Source organism: Tamandua tetradactyla, chromosome 13 (assembly GCF_023851605.1).
Source record: "Tamandua tetradactyla isolate mTamTet1 chromosome 13, mTamTet1.pri, whole genome shotgun sequence".
Classification (NCBI taxonomy): Eukaryota; Metazoa; Chordata; class Mammalia; order Pilosa; family Myrmecophagidae; genus Tamandua; species Tamandua tetradactyla.
The window spans coordinates 53298331-53318804 of record NC_135339.1 but is presented as its reverse complement, the minus strand read 5'-3'; the positions used below and the strand labels follow the sequence as shown (position 1 = coordinate 53318804).

At 35.4% G+C, this 20474-nt stretch overlaps 1 protein-coding gene and 2 pseudogenes across 1 annotated transcript in view; 1 reads left to right on the top strand and 2 right to left on the bottom strand.

Annotated features, from left to right (window-relative positions):
- The window catches only part of BTAF1 (B-TFIID TATA-box binding protein associated factor 1), a 145727-nt gene that overhangs the window by 4140 nt on the left and 121113 nt on the right, over positions 1-20474 (top strand). Inside the window, exons 2-3 of the mRNA XM_077125429.1 lie at positions 15230-15353; positions 19818-19932. Coding sequence (XP_076981544.1) covers positions 15230-15353; positions 19818-19932 — 239 coding nt within the window. The remainder of the gene's footprint in view (positions 1-15229; positions 15354-19817; positions 19933-20474) is intronic.
- On the bottom strand, positions 2788-4718 carry LOC143654548 (sorting nexin-4 pseudogene; annotated as a pseudogene).
- Positions 6386-6834, bottom strand: LOC143654002 (mitochondrial import inner membrane translocase subunit TIM14 pseudogene; annotated as a pseudogene).

The window sequence follows — 20474 nt, the reverse complement described above, 5'->3', positions numbered from 1 at the left end:
AGAAACTACAATATTTTTAGGACCTAATAAACATTTCCAATAGAAAGAAAATAATATTCCCTCAATTGCCCAGGTCCAGAAACCTGGAAATAATCTTTGACTTCCCCCTCTATCTCCATCCAGTCAGTTCCTGCATCCAATCCTGTCAGTTCTACCTTTTAAATCTTTCTGAAGTCCATCTGTTTTCTTTCCATACCAGTTACCACAGTCCTCTTTCATGTCACCATCATCTCTAGTCCAGCTACCTGCAACAGCAGTCTTCTCTTCCTGCCTCCCATGGTACCTCATTCCAATTTATTCTTCATTTCAGCCAGAATGAGCTTTCTGATATGCAGATATTAACGTGTTCACTTTCCTTCTTAAAATCCTTTGATTGTTCGCTGTTGCCTTAGGGTAAAGTCCAAATTCCTTAACTTGTTTTACCAGACACTTTCTAATCTGGTTCCTGCCTCATTTCATGTCATGTTCTCTGCAACACACGCACTGAACCTGTGTTCTCAGCTCCCAACCTTTATACGTGGAACACTTCTTTCATCCACCTCAAGTCTGGCTAATTCCAACCTTAGTTTTTGCCTCTAAGCCTGTATATCACTTTGCTCAGGAAACCTTTTCTGGTTTTACTTCTGAGTTATTTGTACCAAAGCATACTGCCAGTCATAGTAATTATCATAATTTGTAGCTGTAAGAGAAGAGAATGTGTCTATTTTTCAATTTTCAGCAGAGTGCCTGGCATCTACTAGAAGCTCAGCACATTAAAAAAAAAATGGATTAAACAACTTTGCATCTTGCTTTAACCATCTGTCATGATTTAGCATACTTTATGCATAGTAGAATATTTCCAGTATTTTTTTGGTGAGTGCTTTTCAGTTTAGCTACAGTTTTTCCTCAGAGACTTTCGCTATCGCTTTGAATATTGGCCAGGGTTATAATTTTTTTTTAAAAAGTAAATATCATCAGAACCATTTTTAAAACTTAAAAATTCTGTGATACCAATTTTAAACGGCAGTCAAAAAATAGTAAATGTTGCCAGAACCATTTTTTTTAAAGTTTAAAGTTCTGTAATAAAAGTGCAATTCTGTGATAACAGGGTCTTTTGTAATTCAAATTGGTTGTAATATAACCCTGCACTTAGTATGACCAAATTTTTTAAACCACGCTAATGGCTTTATATAGGCTGAGTTTTATCGTACTTTAAGAATGTGGCAAATTACAAAATACAGTAAACTTTTGATCCATGGTGAGTTAAATCTTCCAAATAATTTTGTGATGCTATAAAATTGCAAGTACAATCATAGCATTTAAAGTTCTCCGTAAAATGCAATGAGATATTGCTGAAAAATATTTTACATCTTCAGATCCATAATAAAAGAGACCCCATACACATGTAGGAATGGAGAGCAATGCTGCTCTTAAGTTGTGGATGCTGAGAAGTCAACTAAGCTCACTCACTAGCTATTTGCTCCCACAAAAACAACCTCAGCAAAAAGACAAATTTATATGTTACAGGCTTTCAGTATTGCTTGCAAATAATTGAAATCGTAATTGTTAAATCTTTGACTACCTCTGCTTACTTTGTAAGCCTTTCTCCAAGTATCATCTGTCATCTAGCTGGGGTTGGGCCACCAGCAGTAAAGGCATCCTTAGAGGGATTGTTAGGATTTATGCACATTACAGAAAATGTTGAATCTGTGACTGACTGTATAGGGTTGCATTACCTAACATAGATAGGTTTTTAAATATATATATATTTAAATCAGCACACTACTTCATTTATTTATTGTATAAGTTTAGCAAACAGCGCAAAAATCCAGCAACATTTAAAACGTAAAAAATTCAAATGCTAGACAGTTATTGTTTTTTTTTTTTTTTACATAGAACAATGAGTACACATTTAAGATTTCTGCAAAGCTAGCAAAATAAGGGTGCTTGGCTTCTGAACATATACCATGAAAACGCACACAAGAAACAATATGATTTATCTTTACAAAAATTATGTCCAAGCAATAGAAAAGGAGGTTAATAATGAATATACTAATACATACTGTTTGCTGCATATATTTTATACATAGAAATGCTACATCTTATACCCTGAAATGCCATGGGTAAAGAGCCAAGCAGAGTAAATTTAGGCTCATCACTGAGGTTAAGAATTATTTTGGAGGAATTTGATTCTTATATGTAACATACTCAAAATTTTCTATATAGCAATTCCTAAATTATAACAATGTATTTCACTACATAACTGAGAAGTTGAGTTTTTATTGGCAGTATAAAATTTTTGACCAGTATAAAAATTCTGGCAAAACACAAATTGAAGGCATTTTCTATTGTATGCAAATGTTACAGAGGGCATCAATGAATGTGGGAGAAAATCTTAGATTTCACATTAAGTTTATGCTGAGCTTTGTCAAACCAAACGGCTCAACTATAAAGCAAGAAAAAATACCCCTGTATAACAGATTAATGGGTCTTACCAGGAAAGACAGGAATTAAATCTTAGGAAAAAACTCTTTGTATTATTGATCTGAAACAAATGGTGTTGAAACGAGCATCTAGAAATTACCTAGCAACTTGACTTTTAGTCATTGGTTCAGAAGCCTGACAATCTGTTGGTAAATATTATCAAATTAACTTTTTAAAATCAGCACCAGTCCTCAAAACCTCAGTTATAGTATTTAATCTTCATTAAAATATATCCTTTTTGTTCTGTATTAACACAACTGCAATCAAGTTTAAAGAAAGTTGAATTTACTCAGCTTAATATATTTTTATGTATACTGCGTAGCAACTTAAATTTCTTTTATTTACTTGTGCTTCTGTTTTGGGTTATTTTGATTGAAGAGAAATTCATTTCACAGGATTACATCTTGCTAAAACATTCCTTAGCATTGGTCCAAACTTGAATACCCTTTTTGCACATACTGATCTGCATGACTGCATAACTTATGAGGGCCTCTTTTAAATCATGGTTCTTTTGTTCTCCCAAGCACTCAATATCAGCCCAAATGTTTTTCACAAATTCTCTGCCTTCCAAATTTTTAGACTTTAGTTGTCATTCTCCTTCATTTATTTGTTCTTCTAGCACCTTTATTCTGGCTTCTCTCTGCTCTGGAGTTTCTTGACCAAAGAGTTTGGTTGTCATTCCTTTTAAAGAGAATGTTCTCACAGTCCCAGTTGCCAGTTCCTCACACTGTTGGTTCTTGGATGCTAAGTCCTGAGCAGCCATCTCCAGATCATACTGAATAAGTTCATGTTTCCTGCACACAGCCTGTAGTGCTTCTGCTTAAAAAAGATATTCTTTTAACTGGTCTGTGTGATGTTCCTCATCTTCCAAAGTATCATCAACAGAAGATGCATATACATCAATATGATGTCCAGCCCTCTGCAGCCCATCACCCATTTCTTTTTCTGTGGTACTCCATTCACTGAAAACTCGCCCATAATTACCATGTACTTTATATACAGCATCGAGTCGATCTGCTACTGTAGCTCTGACTCGAAGAAGATGTGAGATGACAGATTGTAGTTCATCACTGTAGTGCTTTTAGTTCAGTAAATCTCTTGTCTGGGTTTTTCACTCTGAATGTTGCATTAAGCGCTTTTAACCTGGTGTCTGCCTTTAGTTGATACCCAATTTCATTCACAGTCTCCTTCCAGTTACCTTCCTGAGTTAAAAACATATAGAAGATTTTATCTCTACAAATAATTGGATGTGAAGCAACTCTCAGGAGAAAGTTTTCTAAACCAGTCCGTAGTCTTTTCACAAAATCTGGATCCATGTTGTCAGCAGAGAGTTTATGCCAAACAAATTCTGCCCTTTTTTCTGGTAGAGGTGGCACAACAATATGTGGATAGTAAACTAAAAGATAATTTCTCAACAACTCAAATTCACTATACCGCCTCGATAATGAGTCTGTTAGGACACTCTGACCATCAGTATGTTCAACTGACCTTGTTTCAGTGAGGTAAGCAGTGTATGTTTCTTGCATGTTCATGGTATTTCTTCAGTTCGCTTTTCTGCTTCTGAAACACTAATTTCTATCTTCACCCAAAATTGTTTTCTGCCATTGTGCCATCCCAGGTGCGTTCTTCTTGGGCCTCCTTCGCTTGCTCATTGACCGCAGCCTCCAGCCCAGCATCGGAGGAGCCCAGAGGCTCCAGGAGTGCGGCTGCAGCTGTCGCTAGGGATGGGAAGGTGCCTGCTCCGTGGCTGCACTACACGCCTTAATATTGTTTTTATTATCTGTACCTCTTTATGCCACGGTTGATTGAATTGACTTTAGTTCATCTGCTAGCTAATATGAAAATCGTTTTTTCCTGACCATACATTATAGGGAGAATTTCAAAAATATAATTTAGAGAATTGTTCCTCATTGATCTATGCTAGAAAGGTCATATCTAAAATTTATAAACAGTACCTACGATTTCTGTTTTAAAAGCCATATGTTAGGCCAATGGCATTTATCTTTGCATTTAAAATGATACATTTGTTTAGACAGGATGCAGAAAAAAACTGAACACACCCTCTTAAGGAAGAAACAAATTGTTACATATGAACAGAACCCTACTCAATTTTGTTATTCTTTCTGCACTGCTGATACTTAAGAGAAACATTGTTTTAACATGTCTTCTGCTAAATAAAGAGAAGTTTCTTGATGTAGGGGAAGTACCAGAGATCCTCTACTAACAGGAAAAATGCTAATGTAGAAAAAGCTCATCTTAACCTTTAGGGCTACACCGATTTCTTGTGTTTGCTGTACCTATTCCTCCCTTACTGCTAGTTCAATGCATTTTAAGATTGATAGGAGGGATCATTATAAATTCACTATATTGAATATTTCAAATATAAAAGATTTAGGGCTTTTTTAAAAAGCCCGGAAAGGTAGAGGAGGCATTATAGAAGTTTTCCCATTTCAACCCTTAGGGTAAATTTCTCCCTGTCTCTTTGGTTTTTATTCCTCAAAATGTACTCATAGTAAGTTTTTTTTTCTTTCTTCTTTTTCTGGTTGTGATAAAATTCACCATTTAACCATTTTTAGAATGTACGATTTCATATGAAATTTTAAAACCATAGGTATTTCTGCTAAAGAACCTAGACGAGTATGTTTTATCTTTAAGAAAAAGTGATGCAAGAGACTTAAGAGGTTGTTGTATCAAAGACGGAGGGTAAGAAAAAATGTACTGAAGCAAATAACACAGCTTGGTTGTATTTTTTCACCATTTAGCATTCATTAATAAATATGTACTGAATGCCTTCTATGTTCTAGGTACGATAAGTACAATAGTGAAAAAAAGTAGAGCCCTCGTTCTCCTGGAGTTTATGTCCTAGTGGGAGAAATGTACTTGTCTGATACGTGCTAGGCCTTGCCCCTTGCATTGGTGGCATTTCACATCATCATCATAATTCTTAGTATCCTAAATTGCATCTTAAATTGATTTACTTTTTGTTTAAAGGAATATAATCATTACGTAGTTTCATATTACTCAAAATATGAACTAGAATGTATACATATTAAAACACTGAGTCTAGAGAATTTCTTAGAATTTGTTTCATTTGACCATAATTTTCTTCCCTAGTGATAATACGTAAAATTTAGTGCAGTGTTTATATCAAATATCCATTCACTTTCCTTATTCCCTAAGTAACACAGAAAAGTAAAAAATTAAGTAGCGGTCTCTATTTTAAATTTTAATGTGCTTTCGCCAAATGTTAAAAATGAATAACAAGTTGGACAAACTTGATTGATGATTTTCCTAGTTAAAGTTGCGAAGCTATGTTTATGAGATATTCTATCAGTTGACTTTCCACTGTTTTTCAGAGATAACATTTATTCTGAGAACATCATTGAAGTTGGAAGTCCACTGAAGAAGTTGGGCCACATACCTTTTTTTTCCCCCCTATCTCGCAAGGCCTACAAGTGGAAAACAGTATCTACTTGTTAATGAACTGTGAAGTAATAATCTAGGATAGGTTTCATAGTTCAAAATGTGTATTATTCCTTTCAGTTTCTTTCTATACCTTTATTATTATGAATTATCATAATGTAAATAGTTAGAGAGAATGATCGTTAGATTGCAGCTGCCAGCATAGCCTCTGTAAACTTCCATTTGTTCTTTCAGTTTTGGGGCAGTTTTTAGAACAATTGTATGAAATCACAGGTTGGCAAAATAAATATGAATTCTTGTGTAGTTATCTGTCTGAATAGAAATCCAGATTGAAAATGGACCAGATTTCTTATCATTAATAGATTAGTAACCAGTGGATAATATCAACATATAATTGCCATATGTTTTTTTTTTCTTAAAAACAGCTTTGAGACATTTTATTATAAAAAGTTGGTAATCATATACATAAACTAACAACTTAAAATTTTCATCATTTACTTTATTTTTTAGCTTGACCTTCTAATAAATCCTTAGCTTCATTGATTTTGGCTGCTAAATAAGGAGATCTCCCTTGTCCGGGTGATTTAAGAGCATAATTCGTCGATGAGCAGCTCTTATTTTTCCTTTATTGGCAGTCGGGCTTACACCTAGTATTAATACTGCTTCCCGTTTTGTCATTTTGGGTTCAAACCCACCTCTGTAACAGCTGCCACTGAAGGCAGATTTTGGAAGACTTTGAAAAACTTGTTTTACTTGAGGCTCCATATGCTTCATGGCTTGCAAAACATAATGGCCTGCAAATCCTGCAGCTGCAATGGTCAGTCCAACTGCTACTACTGTACTTGCCATGGCTCCGGCCCCGGCTCCCCTACCTCCGGCGGGAGCTTACTCATCACAGCCGGTGGCGGTGGCCACAAACTCGCGCCTTGTCCAGAGGACCGCGAAATCCTCGGCCGCCGCCATATGTTTTATTTAAATTATTCTTCTGCCGTCTTTGGTACTTAATTAAAGCTTCCATTTAGCTTGACATCTGTTACCCTGTATTCATCCTTCAGTAAATGAAAAATCGCACTTTTTTTTGTCTGTAAGAGAAGGTTTAGCTCAAAGAAGTGTTGTGATAATACTGTGTTCTCTTAGCCCTTCTTTTTTCATTTTAAATTAAATTAAAAAAAATTTTTGAACTGTAACAACTCAAACATTCTTAACATATGATCATTCCATTCTACATATATAATCAGTAATTCAAAATATCATCACATATTGCATATTCATCATCATGATCATTTCTTGGAACTTTTGCATCTATTCAGACAAAGAAATAAAATGAAAACAGAAAAAAATTCATACATATCATACCCCTTATCCCTCCGTTTCGTTGATCACTAGCATTTCAAATTTAATTTATTTTAACATTTGTTCCCCCTATTATGTATTTTTATTCCATATATTTTACTTGTCTGTTGATAAGGTAAGAGGAGCATCAGACACAAGGTTTTCACAATCACACAGTCACATTGTGAAAGCTATATCATTATACAATCATCTTCAAGAAACATTGCTACTGGAACACAGCTCTACATTTTCAGGCAGTTCCCTCCAGCCTCTCCATTACATCTTTCTTTCTTTTTTTTTTTTTGCATGGGCAGGTGCTGGGAATAGAACCCAGGTCTCTGGCATGGCAGGCGAGAACTCTGCCCCTGAGCCACCATGGCCCACCCTCTCCATTACATCTTGACTAACAAGGTTATATCTATTTAATGTGTAAGAATAACCTCCAGGATATCCTCTTGACTCTGTTTGGAATCTCTCAGCCATTGACGCTTTATTTTGTCTTATTTCATTCTTTCCCCTTTTGGTTGAGAAGGTTTTCTCAATCCCTTGATGCTGAGTCCCAGCTCATTCTAGGATTTCTGTCCCGCATTGCCAGGAAGGTCCACACCCCTGGGAGTCATGCCCCATGTAGAGAGGGGGAGGGCAGTGAGTTTGCTTGTTGTGTCGGCTGGAGGGAGAGGCCACATCTGAGCAACAAAAGAGGTTATCTTGGAGGTGACTCTTAGGCCCAATTTTAAGTAGGCGTTACCTATCCTTTGTGGAGTTAAGTTTCATACGAACAGATCCCAGGATTGGGGGCTCAGCCTATTGCTTTGGTTGTCCCCACTGCTTGTGAAAATATCTAGAATCCTCCACTTGGGGAAGTTGTATTTTCCCCCTTTCTCACCATTCCCCCAAGGGGACTTTGCAAATGCTTTTTTACTCACTGTTCACATCACTCTGGGATTTATTGGAGCATCACTCTGGACAAACCTACAAAATCTTATGCCCTACTCAAGGTTCCATGTACTTAAGGTGTTCAGTTAAGCTGTCCACATAAGTTATATTAGGAACTGCACTAGTCAAATTATAAATTTTGTACCAAATAAACATTTTTTGCTTTAGTTCAGACATAAGTTAAAATTTTAAAATATTAATTACCATCTATTTTCAGCATCCTGCAGTATTGACATTCCTTTGTTCTTCCTCATGCAAAGACATTTTTAAAATTTGTACATTTAGTCTTTATTGTCTATTTTTCTTTCTGATTTCATTTGTGCCCCCAGCCCTCCTCCCTCTATCATTCTCACATTCAGTTTCATTCAGTATTCTAACATAGTTGTATTACAGTTAGGCAGTATTCTGTTATCCATTTCTGAATTTTCACAATCAGTCCTGTTGCACAATCTGTATCCCTTCAGCTCCATTTACCCAATATCTTACCCTATTTCTATCTCCTGATGGTCTCTGTTATCAACTGAAATTCTCCAAGTTTATTCAGTAATGTCAGTCCGTATCAGTGAGACCATACAGTATTTGTTCTTTTGTTTCTGGCTAATCTCACTCAGCATAATGTCCTTATGGTCCATCCATGTTGTTACATACTTCATAACTTTATTCTGTCTTACTGCTGCATAGTATTCCATCATATGTATATACCACAGCTTTCTTAGCCACTTGTCTGTTGCTGGACATTTAAGCTATTTCCATCTCTTTGCAACTGTAAATAATGCTGCTATAAACATTAGTGTGCAGATGTCCGTTTGTATGTCCTACCCTCATATCCTCTGAGTAGATACCTAGCAATGGTATTGCCGGGTCATATGGCAATTCTATACTTAACTTCCTGAGGACCTGCCAAACTGCTTTCCAGAGTGGTTGTACTGTTCGACATTCCCACCAACAGTGGATAAGTGTGCCTCTTTCTACACATCATCTCCAGCACTTGTTGTTTTCTGTTTTATTGATAATGGCCATTCTGGTGGGTATGAGATGATATCTCATTGTAGTTTTGATTTGCATTTCCCTAATAGCCAGGGAAGTTGAGCATCTTTTCATGTGCCTTTTGGCCATTTGTATTTCCTCTTCTGAGAAGTGTCTGTTCATGTCTTTTGCCTATTTTGTAATTGGATTATCTGTCTTTTCGTTGTTGTGTTGAACGGTCTTTTTATATGTTCTGGACACTAGACCTTTATCTGATATATCATTTCCAAATATTGTCTCCCATTGTGTAGGCTGTCTTTTTCCCTTTTGATGAAGTTATTTGATGCACAAAAATGTTTAATTTTGAGGCATTCCCATTTCTTTCTTCTTTCTTTCATTGCTCGTGCTTTGGATGTAAGGTCTAGGAAACTGCCTCCTATTATAAGATAAGATATTTCCCTACATTTTCTTCTAACAGTTTTATGATCTTAGATCTATTGTTTAGGTCTTTGATCCATTTTGAGTTAATTTTTGTACAGGGTGTGAGATGTGGATCCTCTTTCATTCTTTTGCATATGGAAATCCAGTTCTCTAGGCACCATTTATTGAAGAGACTGTTCTGTCCTAGGTGAGTTGGTTTGACTGCCTTATCAAAAATCAATTGTCCATCTTAGCCCTTCTTTTAACTTCCATTCTCTGACCACCTAGCTTTCTTCAGACCTCTCCGTCACCAAGTATCTGCCCTCTAACATAATATTGACCCTGTATCATTCCTTTTCCCCTTCTCCACCAGTTCACTTTTAACAGCCTTTTCCATTGTAACCTGGCCCAGGTGCTTACCCTGCTTGCCTTATAGCTGACTGCACTGGGCTAACAGTTCATTCTGTCCTCTTGTCATATTCTGGTCTGCTCATTCCTTCTTCCTTTTTTTGTGGTGTCTAATCTGTTGTCCTGGTGAGAGGAGTGGAGAGCTTCAGAGGGGCTTTGAGTCCAGAGGGCCAGAGTAGGTAGCAGAGTGAAAGGAAGGTGTAGGGGAAAGTGGACATTTTGAAGGAATTCATTGCTTACTGCATGGTCTTTTTCAGCTTGCTATTTGGTGTAGGCAGAGCTGACTTTGTGTTCAGAATACTGAAGTTCTGCTGTGCTGATCTTTTCATTTGCTAAAGCATTAATTTAGCATCAGTTCTGTTATTTTTTTCAACTTAAAAAAATCTAGTATAGATGTTGCAGTTTAAGGATGTTTCTCAAAGTAAGCAAAAAAAAAAGTTTTTAAAAAAAATATTCCACGGCACTTTATTTCTTTGCTTTAAGTTAGTTCTTAAACTTGCCCTCATATTTGAACTAGGGGGAAGGGCAATGATTTCACTTGCAGAGTTGGGCGTAGAGAGAGTGAGGCCACATCGGAACAAGAAAAAAGGTCCTCCAGAAGTAACTCTTCAGTGTACCTATAGGTAGTCTAAGCTTCTCCGCCTCCTACATGAGCTTCACGAGAGCAAGCCTCATGATCTAGGGCATGGCCTATTGATTTGGGTGTCCCTAAAGTTTGACACAGTATCAGGGAATTCCCTGATGGTAAAGTTTAATAGTTCCATATCTTTCTCCTATCACTCAAGGGACTTTGCCACTACTTTTTGATTATCTGCTTAATATACTCTAGGATGTATCCAGGCATTACATTAATCTATACAGGATTAAAGAACCTCTTTCTTATTCTGGGCACCCTGTGTTTCAGTTGTTCAAATGAGCTATACAGGTAGGTTGAATTAGATTATGCACTACAGAAAATTTCAGTTCCAGACCAAATAAACCTTTCTTCCTTTGGTCTCAATAGAACAGTGATTTAAGATACTGGAGAAAGTATAATTGAAAGATGATAGAAGGGGGTGGTATCAGGAAAACAGTGGGATAATATCTAAATCTTGAAAATACTGAGGACTGTATTTTCTTCTGAAATAGCAAGAGTGGATAAATATAAATACTAACCTTTAGAGAGGTATTGAGAGAAGGTGAAATAAGTTGCATTCCATAGCATGGGAATCTACTCAGTGAAGTAGCTCATTCCTTTTTTAAAAAACTTTTGTTATTGTATACTGTAACATATATACAAAGCAAAGGAAAAAGGCAATAATTTTCAAAGCACTCTTTAACAAGTAGTTACAGAACAGATCCCAGAGTTTGTCATGGGCTACCATTCCATCAGCTCAAATTTTTCCTTCTAGCTGCTCCAGAACACTGGAGGCTAGAAGGAATACATATATATGTATATATTAATCATCACAATCAGCTTTTTCCCTCTTTTTTTATGAAAAATAACATTTACAAAAAAATAATAAATTTCAAAGCACATCACAACAATTAGTTGTAGAAAAGATTTCAGAATTTGGTCTGGGTTACAATTCCACAATTTACTTTTAGCTGCTCTAAGATACTCGAAACTAAAATATCAATATAATGATTCAGGAGTCATACTCATTTGTTAAACCCTACCTTCTCTATATAACTCCACCATCACCTTTGATCTTTCTCTCCCTCTTTAGGAGTGTTTTGGCTATGCCTGTCGAACTTTTTCATGTTGGAAGAGGCTTTGATAATATGGGATAAGGAGATGGAACTAGCTGATGTTCTGGAGAGGCTGGCCCCTCTGTATTTCAGGACTTATCTAGTCCAGGGACCTATCTGGAGGTTGTAGTTTTCTGGAAAGTTACCCTAATGCATGGACACCTTGTAGAATCTTATATGTTGCCCTAGGTATTCTTTAGGCTGGAATCGTTTTGGTTGGGATTTGGGAAGTTATGGTAGGTAGCAAGGTCTAATTACTAAAGCTTGCCTAAGCATGCCCTCCAGAATAGCCTTTCAACTCTATCTAAACTCTCTGAGCCACTGATACCTTATTTGTTACACTTCTTTTCCCCCTTTTGGTCAAATGGCATTGTTGATCCCACAGTTCCAGGGCCAGATTCATCCCTGGGAGTCACCTCCCATGCCGTCAGGGAGACTTTCATCCCTGGTTGTCATGTCCCATGTAGAGGGCAGGACAATGATTTCACTTGCAGAGTTGTAGCCCATTCCTTTCTAAGGAATAGGGAATTGTAATTGGGGCTTGAGGCAGGTGGAAATGATTTGAAACATCCTGTGGAAACTGATTTTCTTCTAGCTTGTTTACATATGGATTTACAAACAGGTTAGTATTGTCACTTCCTTAGATTGTTCATTTTGCAATGAACCTTGCTTTTTGGTCACGGGAAGTAGAAAGTCCATCATGGAAAAGGAATTACGAAGTACTTAAAATCTTCTCAGAAATACAGTCTAAGGAACCTGGCATCAAACAAGTCAGCAGATATAACAAACATTATTAAATAAGAAGAAAAAATCACGTAATGATGTAAAGCTATAAAATGTAGCTAGATTATCTAGTTTTCCTTCCTAAGAGGTTAAGGGAAGTGAATGTGCCCAAGTCCTCTGAGTGACAAAAGTAGGAATTTTAAGGGTCTCTTAACTTTCAGTCTAGTTCTTTTTCCATTTTGCTACTGTTTCCTTTAGGAAAGCCATGGCTCTAAGTGAACTGTATACGTTTTACAAGAGATCTCAGTATTTTTACAAAGAGTATATAGAGCATTTACAATTATAAAACTTCTGTAGCATAAGTTCGACCTAAGGCTTATATTTTCTGAAGATAAAACTTAATTTTTGATAATTTTGCCTGCCATTGGCTGTAGATGATTTAAAATGAAAATTTGTCTTTTGATACTTACAGAAAGTTATTCATAGATGTTTAAAATGATCCCTTTTCTCTTTGCAAATTTTTTTGTCATTGAACAGAGGCATTTAAAATCATGGCAGTATACAAATATTTGTTGGCATTCCTAAAATAAAGATTTTTGTTCTCATGAACCTTAACATCAGACCCGTCTAAAAACAAAATAAGTCAGAGGGCATCCTGAGGGTTATATCTGGGATGAATGAGGAAGTCTTCTTTTAGGGAGGGGCATTTGGGAGGTTGACTGAGTCTTAGAATTTTTTAGAAATACCAGCTGTCAGAAAATAATTTTTTTCTCCTTTTCCTTCATCTTCTCATCGCTCAGTCACTGTTCACAGGAGTTCTGTAGTGAAAACTGAAGACAAGTGTTTTAGATAGCCTTGATTGAGTAAGGAGAGATATGTCAAAAGATGGGATATATCTGTGTACAGTGTGAATATAAAGCAAATTTCTTTGTAATCACTCTGTGTGCCTTTGGAAGGAAAAACTGTTGCATTATTCTTTTTTTTCTTTTTGACACTAGCCTTAGTAGACTAAAATATTTAGAATTATTTTGTATATGCTGTTAGTTATTAACTTTGAATCTTGCCTCTTGGTATCTTGTTGTGAAGCAGTTGAAAAGTTTTTATAGCAGTTTGATTGAAAAGCGACCTTTTTCATTGCTTTGTCCCCCGTTATGCTTATTTTTATTTTTAAAACGCTTTCCAATTTGCTTGGTAACTTTTTAACTCTGTATGAAAGAAAAGAAACCCAGAAGTAAAATATGAGCCTCTTTGTGGTTTACTGATGCGTCATGCTCATGCTTAGCCCTAGGACCTTGCATTTTTTCTCTTCTTCATGAGATAAAATTTAAAGGCCTATTCACTTGAATCTTCCTTCATGTAGGATTGGGCAGAGTCAATATAACCTTGTCTCTTGTCACCTTCAATTTTGTTCAAAGCAACTGGTTATTTCAGGTTTAAAGCCTCCATCCTTAACTGTGGCGTTCTCTGTCTCATTGAACCTGATTAGTAGTGTGGTGGGCGAGTTTGTGGTAGTATTTTCTTGTGACTTTGCCTCTCTGAGATCTTAGAATTTTCCTGTATTCCAGAAAAAAGTGACAGTTTTCCATTTCCCCCCACTTATTCTAGATATAAGGCACTGCAGTTTTATCCCAAACTTTGTTCATGGATCAGTGGCAGGATTGGGATTTGAACCTAAGTACTGTGGCTCTGGAATTTGTGCCATAAATCTTTGCTCAGGGATTTTATTTATTCCCACATCTATCATCTCTTTACAAATGACTCATATTCCTATACACCTTTAGTCCCAACTTTATCTTGAACTTTAGATCTCTGTTCCAGCTATCCTTTTTGGTGCCATCTACCTGTCCTGCCCTGCCACTAGTGAACTTATCATCTTTTCCCATAACATTTTCTCCAGTAGTTTTTCCCAGTAAAAAAAAAAAAAAAATGATGTCTTTAAAACCTTAGGATGCTCTCAGTACTCTTAACATTTCATTCGATTACCACACCATGCATTTGACATTTCATTAAATTATTATACCGTGTGTGTTTGCTTTATCATTCCTTCCAACTTCTGCTAATCTTTTTTTAATTTAATTTTTGTTTTTTAATTGTTATTTTTATTTTCCTTCCCAGGATTTTAGGTCAAGCCTGTACTTCTAGCTTAAAATTTTCTGTTAGTTTCCTGCTATTTTAGTTCATGCTTTCATTCTATCCTCAGATTAATCTTTGTTAAGTGTAGCTCCGTGCCCATTACTTTCTTGACCCAAGTGTTACCTTCATAGTCACACTGTACATTTGAAGGTCTCCACTGTAGGGCTCCAGCTTATCCTTCTCTAGCTGTATCTTTCACTATTCCCTTAAATGTGCTCTGAATTCCAACCAAGCTATGTTATTCATTCTTCTCTAGATATACTCTCCCTTTTCTTATTGCTTATCTTGTTAGTCCCTCTTCCAGATGTTTCACTCTCTTTCCCTTTCACCACCTTATCTCCACCAGTATTGAAATCGTGTTCTACCATTAAGGTCCATCTCATAACACATTTTTTTCATGAATCCTTTTCGGTAATGCACAGATAGAGATATAGTATTTGCTCCCTTCTTTGACAGCTCCTCAAAGCATTTTGTACTTTTTTATGATGTGTATTTTATTGTACACCATATTATAATTATTTGTATACTTGCCCTATTCTCCCCCACCCCCATAGCAAATTCCTTGAAGGGTGGCGATTAGGTATCTTCTCCAGCTCTAGCATAGGTCTTTGCTGATAGACTTTCAGTACATTTATTGACTGAAATGTTACATATCAGAAAACTAAGAATAACTATTTTATTTTTGTTGTTTTAGGCTTGATCGTCTTTTCATCTTACTAGATACTGGCACAACTCCAGTTACAAGAAAAGCTGCTGCACAGCAACTTGGAGAAGTGGTGAAGCTTCATCCCCATGAACTAAATAATCTCTTATCTAAAGTAAGAACTCTTTTTGAAAATATAATATAATAATAGAGATTTGGTCATGAATAGGAGCATAGAAATAAAGGTAGAAATTGTCTTTTTTTGTTCTAGTGACAATTTGTAATTTCCATATTACATTAAATATCTTAATATTAATAAACATTTTATTTTGAAATAATTTCAAACTTATAGGAGAGTTGCAAAAATAAAACAAAACCCATAAAGAGAATACAAACGTTTCTCCTACCCTAGATACTCAGATCCACCAACTTTTAATATTTTGCCACATTTGCCATATCATTCTCTCTGTCCATCTATTCACCCATCCATCCGTCCTTCTATTTGTTTATTTTCTAAACATTGAGAGTAGGTTTTATACATCATAATACTTTGATGTGTTGTTTTGTTTTGTTTTTGTTTTTGTTTTTTCTGCATGGGCAGGCATCGGGAATCAAACCCGGGTCTCCGGCACAGCAAGTGAGAACTCTGCCTGCTGAACCTCTGTGGCTCGCTCTTTCATATGCATTTTGAAGACCAGGGATATTCCCTTATGTAACCACTTTAAGTATGGTTATTAAATTCAAGAAATTTAACATTTGCTATAAAGCTTGCACTCTGTATTCCAGTTTTTTTATATGTCCCAATAATATGCTTTTTGGGCCTCCATTATTAGATCCAGTCCAGGATCATGCATTGCATTTAGTTGTTATTGTCTCTTTAGTCACTTAAAAAAAAAATTGTGGAAACGTGACAAAAATTTTCCTATCTCAACTACTCCCAACCATATCGTTCAGTGAAATTAATCCCATTCACAACGCTGTGCTAGTCTCACCACCATCCATTACCAAAATTTTTCTGTCACCCCAAAGACTACACCCATTAGGCATTAATTCCTCATTCTCCCTGCTGCAATCCCGTACTATACTTTCTGTTTCTATGAATTTGCATATTCTAGCTATTTCATGTACGTGGAATCATACAATATCTGTCCCTTTGTGTCTTGATTTATTTCACTCAATATGTCTTCAAAGTTTCATCCATGTATAGCATGTCAAAAAGATATATATTTAAAATTTTGTAATTTTTACTTTTTTGTCACAAGGTTTAAAATATTTTTTGCAGGGAGGCTCAAATTTAATTGTTTAAAGGATCCAACAATGTAGAATCTTTTGTCTAGGGCATAAATTTGAATCTGACCCAATCTGATAATGATCTGAGTTATTACTCTGGTTTGTTAGTGGTCAAACTTGTTCTTAACTAATAGTTATATCATAGTCCATGGTCTTCAATGGATGGTATTCATGGGCAATGATCAAAATATATGAGAAGCTAGTTGCCATATTACATTCTTAACTTATGAGCTGTGTGAAAGTGAATGCTCTCTGCTTCAGTGGATTAGTGTCCTCATAATCTTTGCCCATGTTCTTTACCTAAGCAATGGCTGTATTTTTACTGAATTTATTGGGCCCATGGAATTGTATCTATATGATAGTAAACAGCAAGCCATGTGTTTAATTCCCTGGTATGCCAAGTAAAACAGGAGTGCTTTGTGTACGTGTGTGTGTGTGTGTGTGTATGCATTTTGGAGGGGGGTGGATAGAGAATAATTGTGGGGGAGCAATATGATTCCCCGATATTAAAAGCCCCAAGATATCCCTTCCCTGCCCACCCCATCTGATTCCCTCTTTTCCTTCTCTTTGCCCCTGACTGCGAGGAGTGGAAAGGTAGATGTTCTGAGCCCTTTCTTGACATACACAAACCTGTACTTTTGCTGTCATAAGGGCTAAGAATGACTTTTTTTCTGACATACTTTCCACTTAGATGTTGTCATCAGAACTTTCTAACCAAGATTGGATGGAGAGGCAGTGATATGGTACTACAAGCTCCACATTCTCAGAATGGAGAAGGGCACTTATTAGGCAATATTATACTCATATGTAATTGGGGGAATAGAGATGAAACTGGAAACAATGACTAGGACTACCTGTGCTGAATTGGGAAAAGGTTTCCAGCCCTACAAGTGAATTCTGATTGTCTTAATTTAGATCCCAGCAAACGGCTGACATCAAAGAATTATAAGAGGCAGAGTTTGTCTTTAACACCCTCTCACCTTCTACTCTCTTTTCTTTGGCCTCAGTGTTTTCATACTGTCTTATGATTTTGTTTATTGAACAACTTTTTTGAGATATAATTTTCATTCCATACAATTTACCCATTTAAAGTATACAGTTTAGTGTATACACATCAACGTTGATGGAGTTGTTCAATTATTATCACTGCACAAATTTAGAACATTTCTATTATTCCAAAAAGCACCTTTTACTCATTAGCTGTCACTCATTACTCCTCTTCATCCTCTACTCCTAGACATCCACTAATCTACTTTCTCTATCTATTTGCCTATATCGAGCATTTCATTTAAATGGAATCATTATATGTGATCTGTTGTGAGCAGCTTCTTTCACTTTGAATTATAATTTCAAGGTTCTTCCATTCTACTCAGCATTAGCTCTTCAAGGTTCATCCAGGTTGTATCATACCAACACTTTTTTGATTATAGCCATCCTGGTGATGTGAATGATACCTCACTGTGTTCTTGATTTTCATTCCCCTAATGGCTAATGATGTTGAACATCTTTTTTTTATTAGTTAAAAAAAAATTAACAACAAACAAAACATTAAGATATCATTCCATTCTACATATACAATCAGTAATTCTTAATATCATCACATAGTTGCATATTCATCATTTCTTAGAACATTTGCATCGATTTAGAAAAAGAAATAAAAAGACAACAGGAAAAGAAATAAAACGATAACAGAGAAAAAAAAAGACTATACATACCATACCCCTTACCCCTCGCTTTCATTTACCACTAGCATTTCAAACTAAATTTATTTTGACTTTTGTTCCCCCTATTATTTATTTTTATTCCATATGTTCTACTCTTCTGTTGATATAGTAGATAAAAGGAGCATCAGACACAAGGTTTTCACATTCACAGAGTCTCATTGTGAAAGCTATATCATTGTTCAATCATCATCAAGAAACATGGCTACTGGAACACAGCTCTACATTTTCAGGCAGGATGTTGAACATCTTTTGAAATGCTATTGCAATTTGTATATCTTCTTTGGATAAATATCTGTTCAAGCCCTTTGCCCTCTGCCTATTTTTAAATTGGTTTATCTTTCCTTTTAACAGGGTTGTAAGAGTTCTTTATATATTCTGGGTACAAATCCCTTATCAGATATACAATATACAAATACTTTCTTCATCTGTAGTTTGTCTTTTCACTTTCTTGATGATACTGTTTGCAGCACAAAAGTTTTTTTTACCTTTAATGAGTCCAGTCTGTTTCTCTTATGTCACTTGTGCTTTTGGGGTAGTATTTAAAAATCTGTTCTCTGACCCAAAACCACAAAGATTTATGCCCGTATTTCTTCTAAGAGTTTCATAGTTTTAGTACTACATTTAGGCCTATGATTCAGTTTGAGTTAATTTTTGCATATGGTGTGAGGTATGGGTCCAATTTCATTCATTTATATATAAATATGTACAGTTGTTCCAGCACCGTGTGTTGAAAATACTATTCTTCTTTGAATTTGTCTTCGATCAAAATTCAATTGGCTGTTGATATGTGTGTTTATTTCTGGGTCCTCACTTATTTGCCATTGATCTATGTGTATTTCCTTTTGCAAACACCTTATGTCTTGATTATAGCTTTAGGTAGGTTTTGAAATCAAGAAAGGTGCCCACTAACTTTACTCTTCTTTTTCAAGATTGTTGTGGGCATTTCTCCATCCCTTGCATTTCTGTGTTGCATTTTAGGATCAGCTTGTCAAGTTTTGCAAAATCTTTGCTTAGATCTTTAATGTCTTTCAACAATAGTTTGAATACTTTGTGGTTTTCAGTGTACAAATCTTACACTTTTTTTGTTGAACTTATTCCTACATATTTCATTCTTTTTGATATTATAAATGGAATTATTTTCTTAATTTCAGTTTTCTGATCAGTTATTGATAGTATAGTAATACCATTAACTTCTCTATATTGATCTGTATCCTGCAACCTTACTAAACTCTTGTGAGTTCTAGTAGTTTATTTTTTATTTTTATTTTTTAATTTTTCTGTTCTCTTAATAAATGTTATGTAAATTTTAACCCTGCATTAAGTAATGGGACTTAATGAATGATATATACTTTGCTTTTTATTATGTTAAGTAGCTATATTATTTTTAATTAAATTAAGCATTCTTTCGTTTCCTGTTTCCCTTTTGGAAGATGATAGTGATATTGTCTATGAATGACAGAATCATATAAATGATTTTAATAATTCCAAGGTGGGTTTATATATATTTGGGTGCCTGCTAAATTATAAATATAAAGTAATAACAAGAGAAGTTTTATTTCTCTGTTCAGCTGCATTAAACAAACATTTTTTGGTATATAACTATTTTATTTTTATAAATTTTTAAGGTGTTGATTTATTTGAGGAGTGCAAATTGGGATACCCGAATTGCAGCAGGACAAGCTGTTGAAGCTATAGTGAAAAATGTACCTGAGTGGAATCCTGTGCCAAGAACCAAACAAGGTGCTTTTAATTGGCAAAAGTAATAGTTTGCAGTAAAAACCTAATTGTGGAATTAACTATAATATACATCTTGCATTTCCATAGCTTTGACTTTAACTTATAGGCTTACTTTTCATATTTTTAGGTGACACCTTGCTGAATAAATGAGTGCTATCATTTATGTATCATGTACATATATATTTTTAATTATTCTACAGTATGCTTGATTGATAGAAATTATTTCTTCCCTCAAGGAATTTACATCCTAAAAAGGAAAAATTGAATTCATATAGGTTAAATATTTGAAGTGGTCTTATTTTTTTCTTGTTGTTTATTGCTGGGACAGTAGGATTGTGTAATTGTTTTCTAATTTAAGCACAATTAGGTATGGTTATTGGAGAGGTAAGTATGTAGGTTTTTATGTACCCTTTAGATGTCTGGTTGCATGTAATGATATTTGAAAAATAATCATGCTTTTTGAAAGTTGTAAAGGTGTATATTTAAGTGAAAGTTTAGTATGGTGCACTTGAATTTCATTTCTAATTTACTTTGATAACATTGCA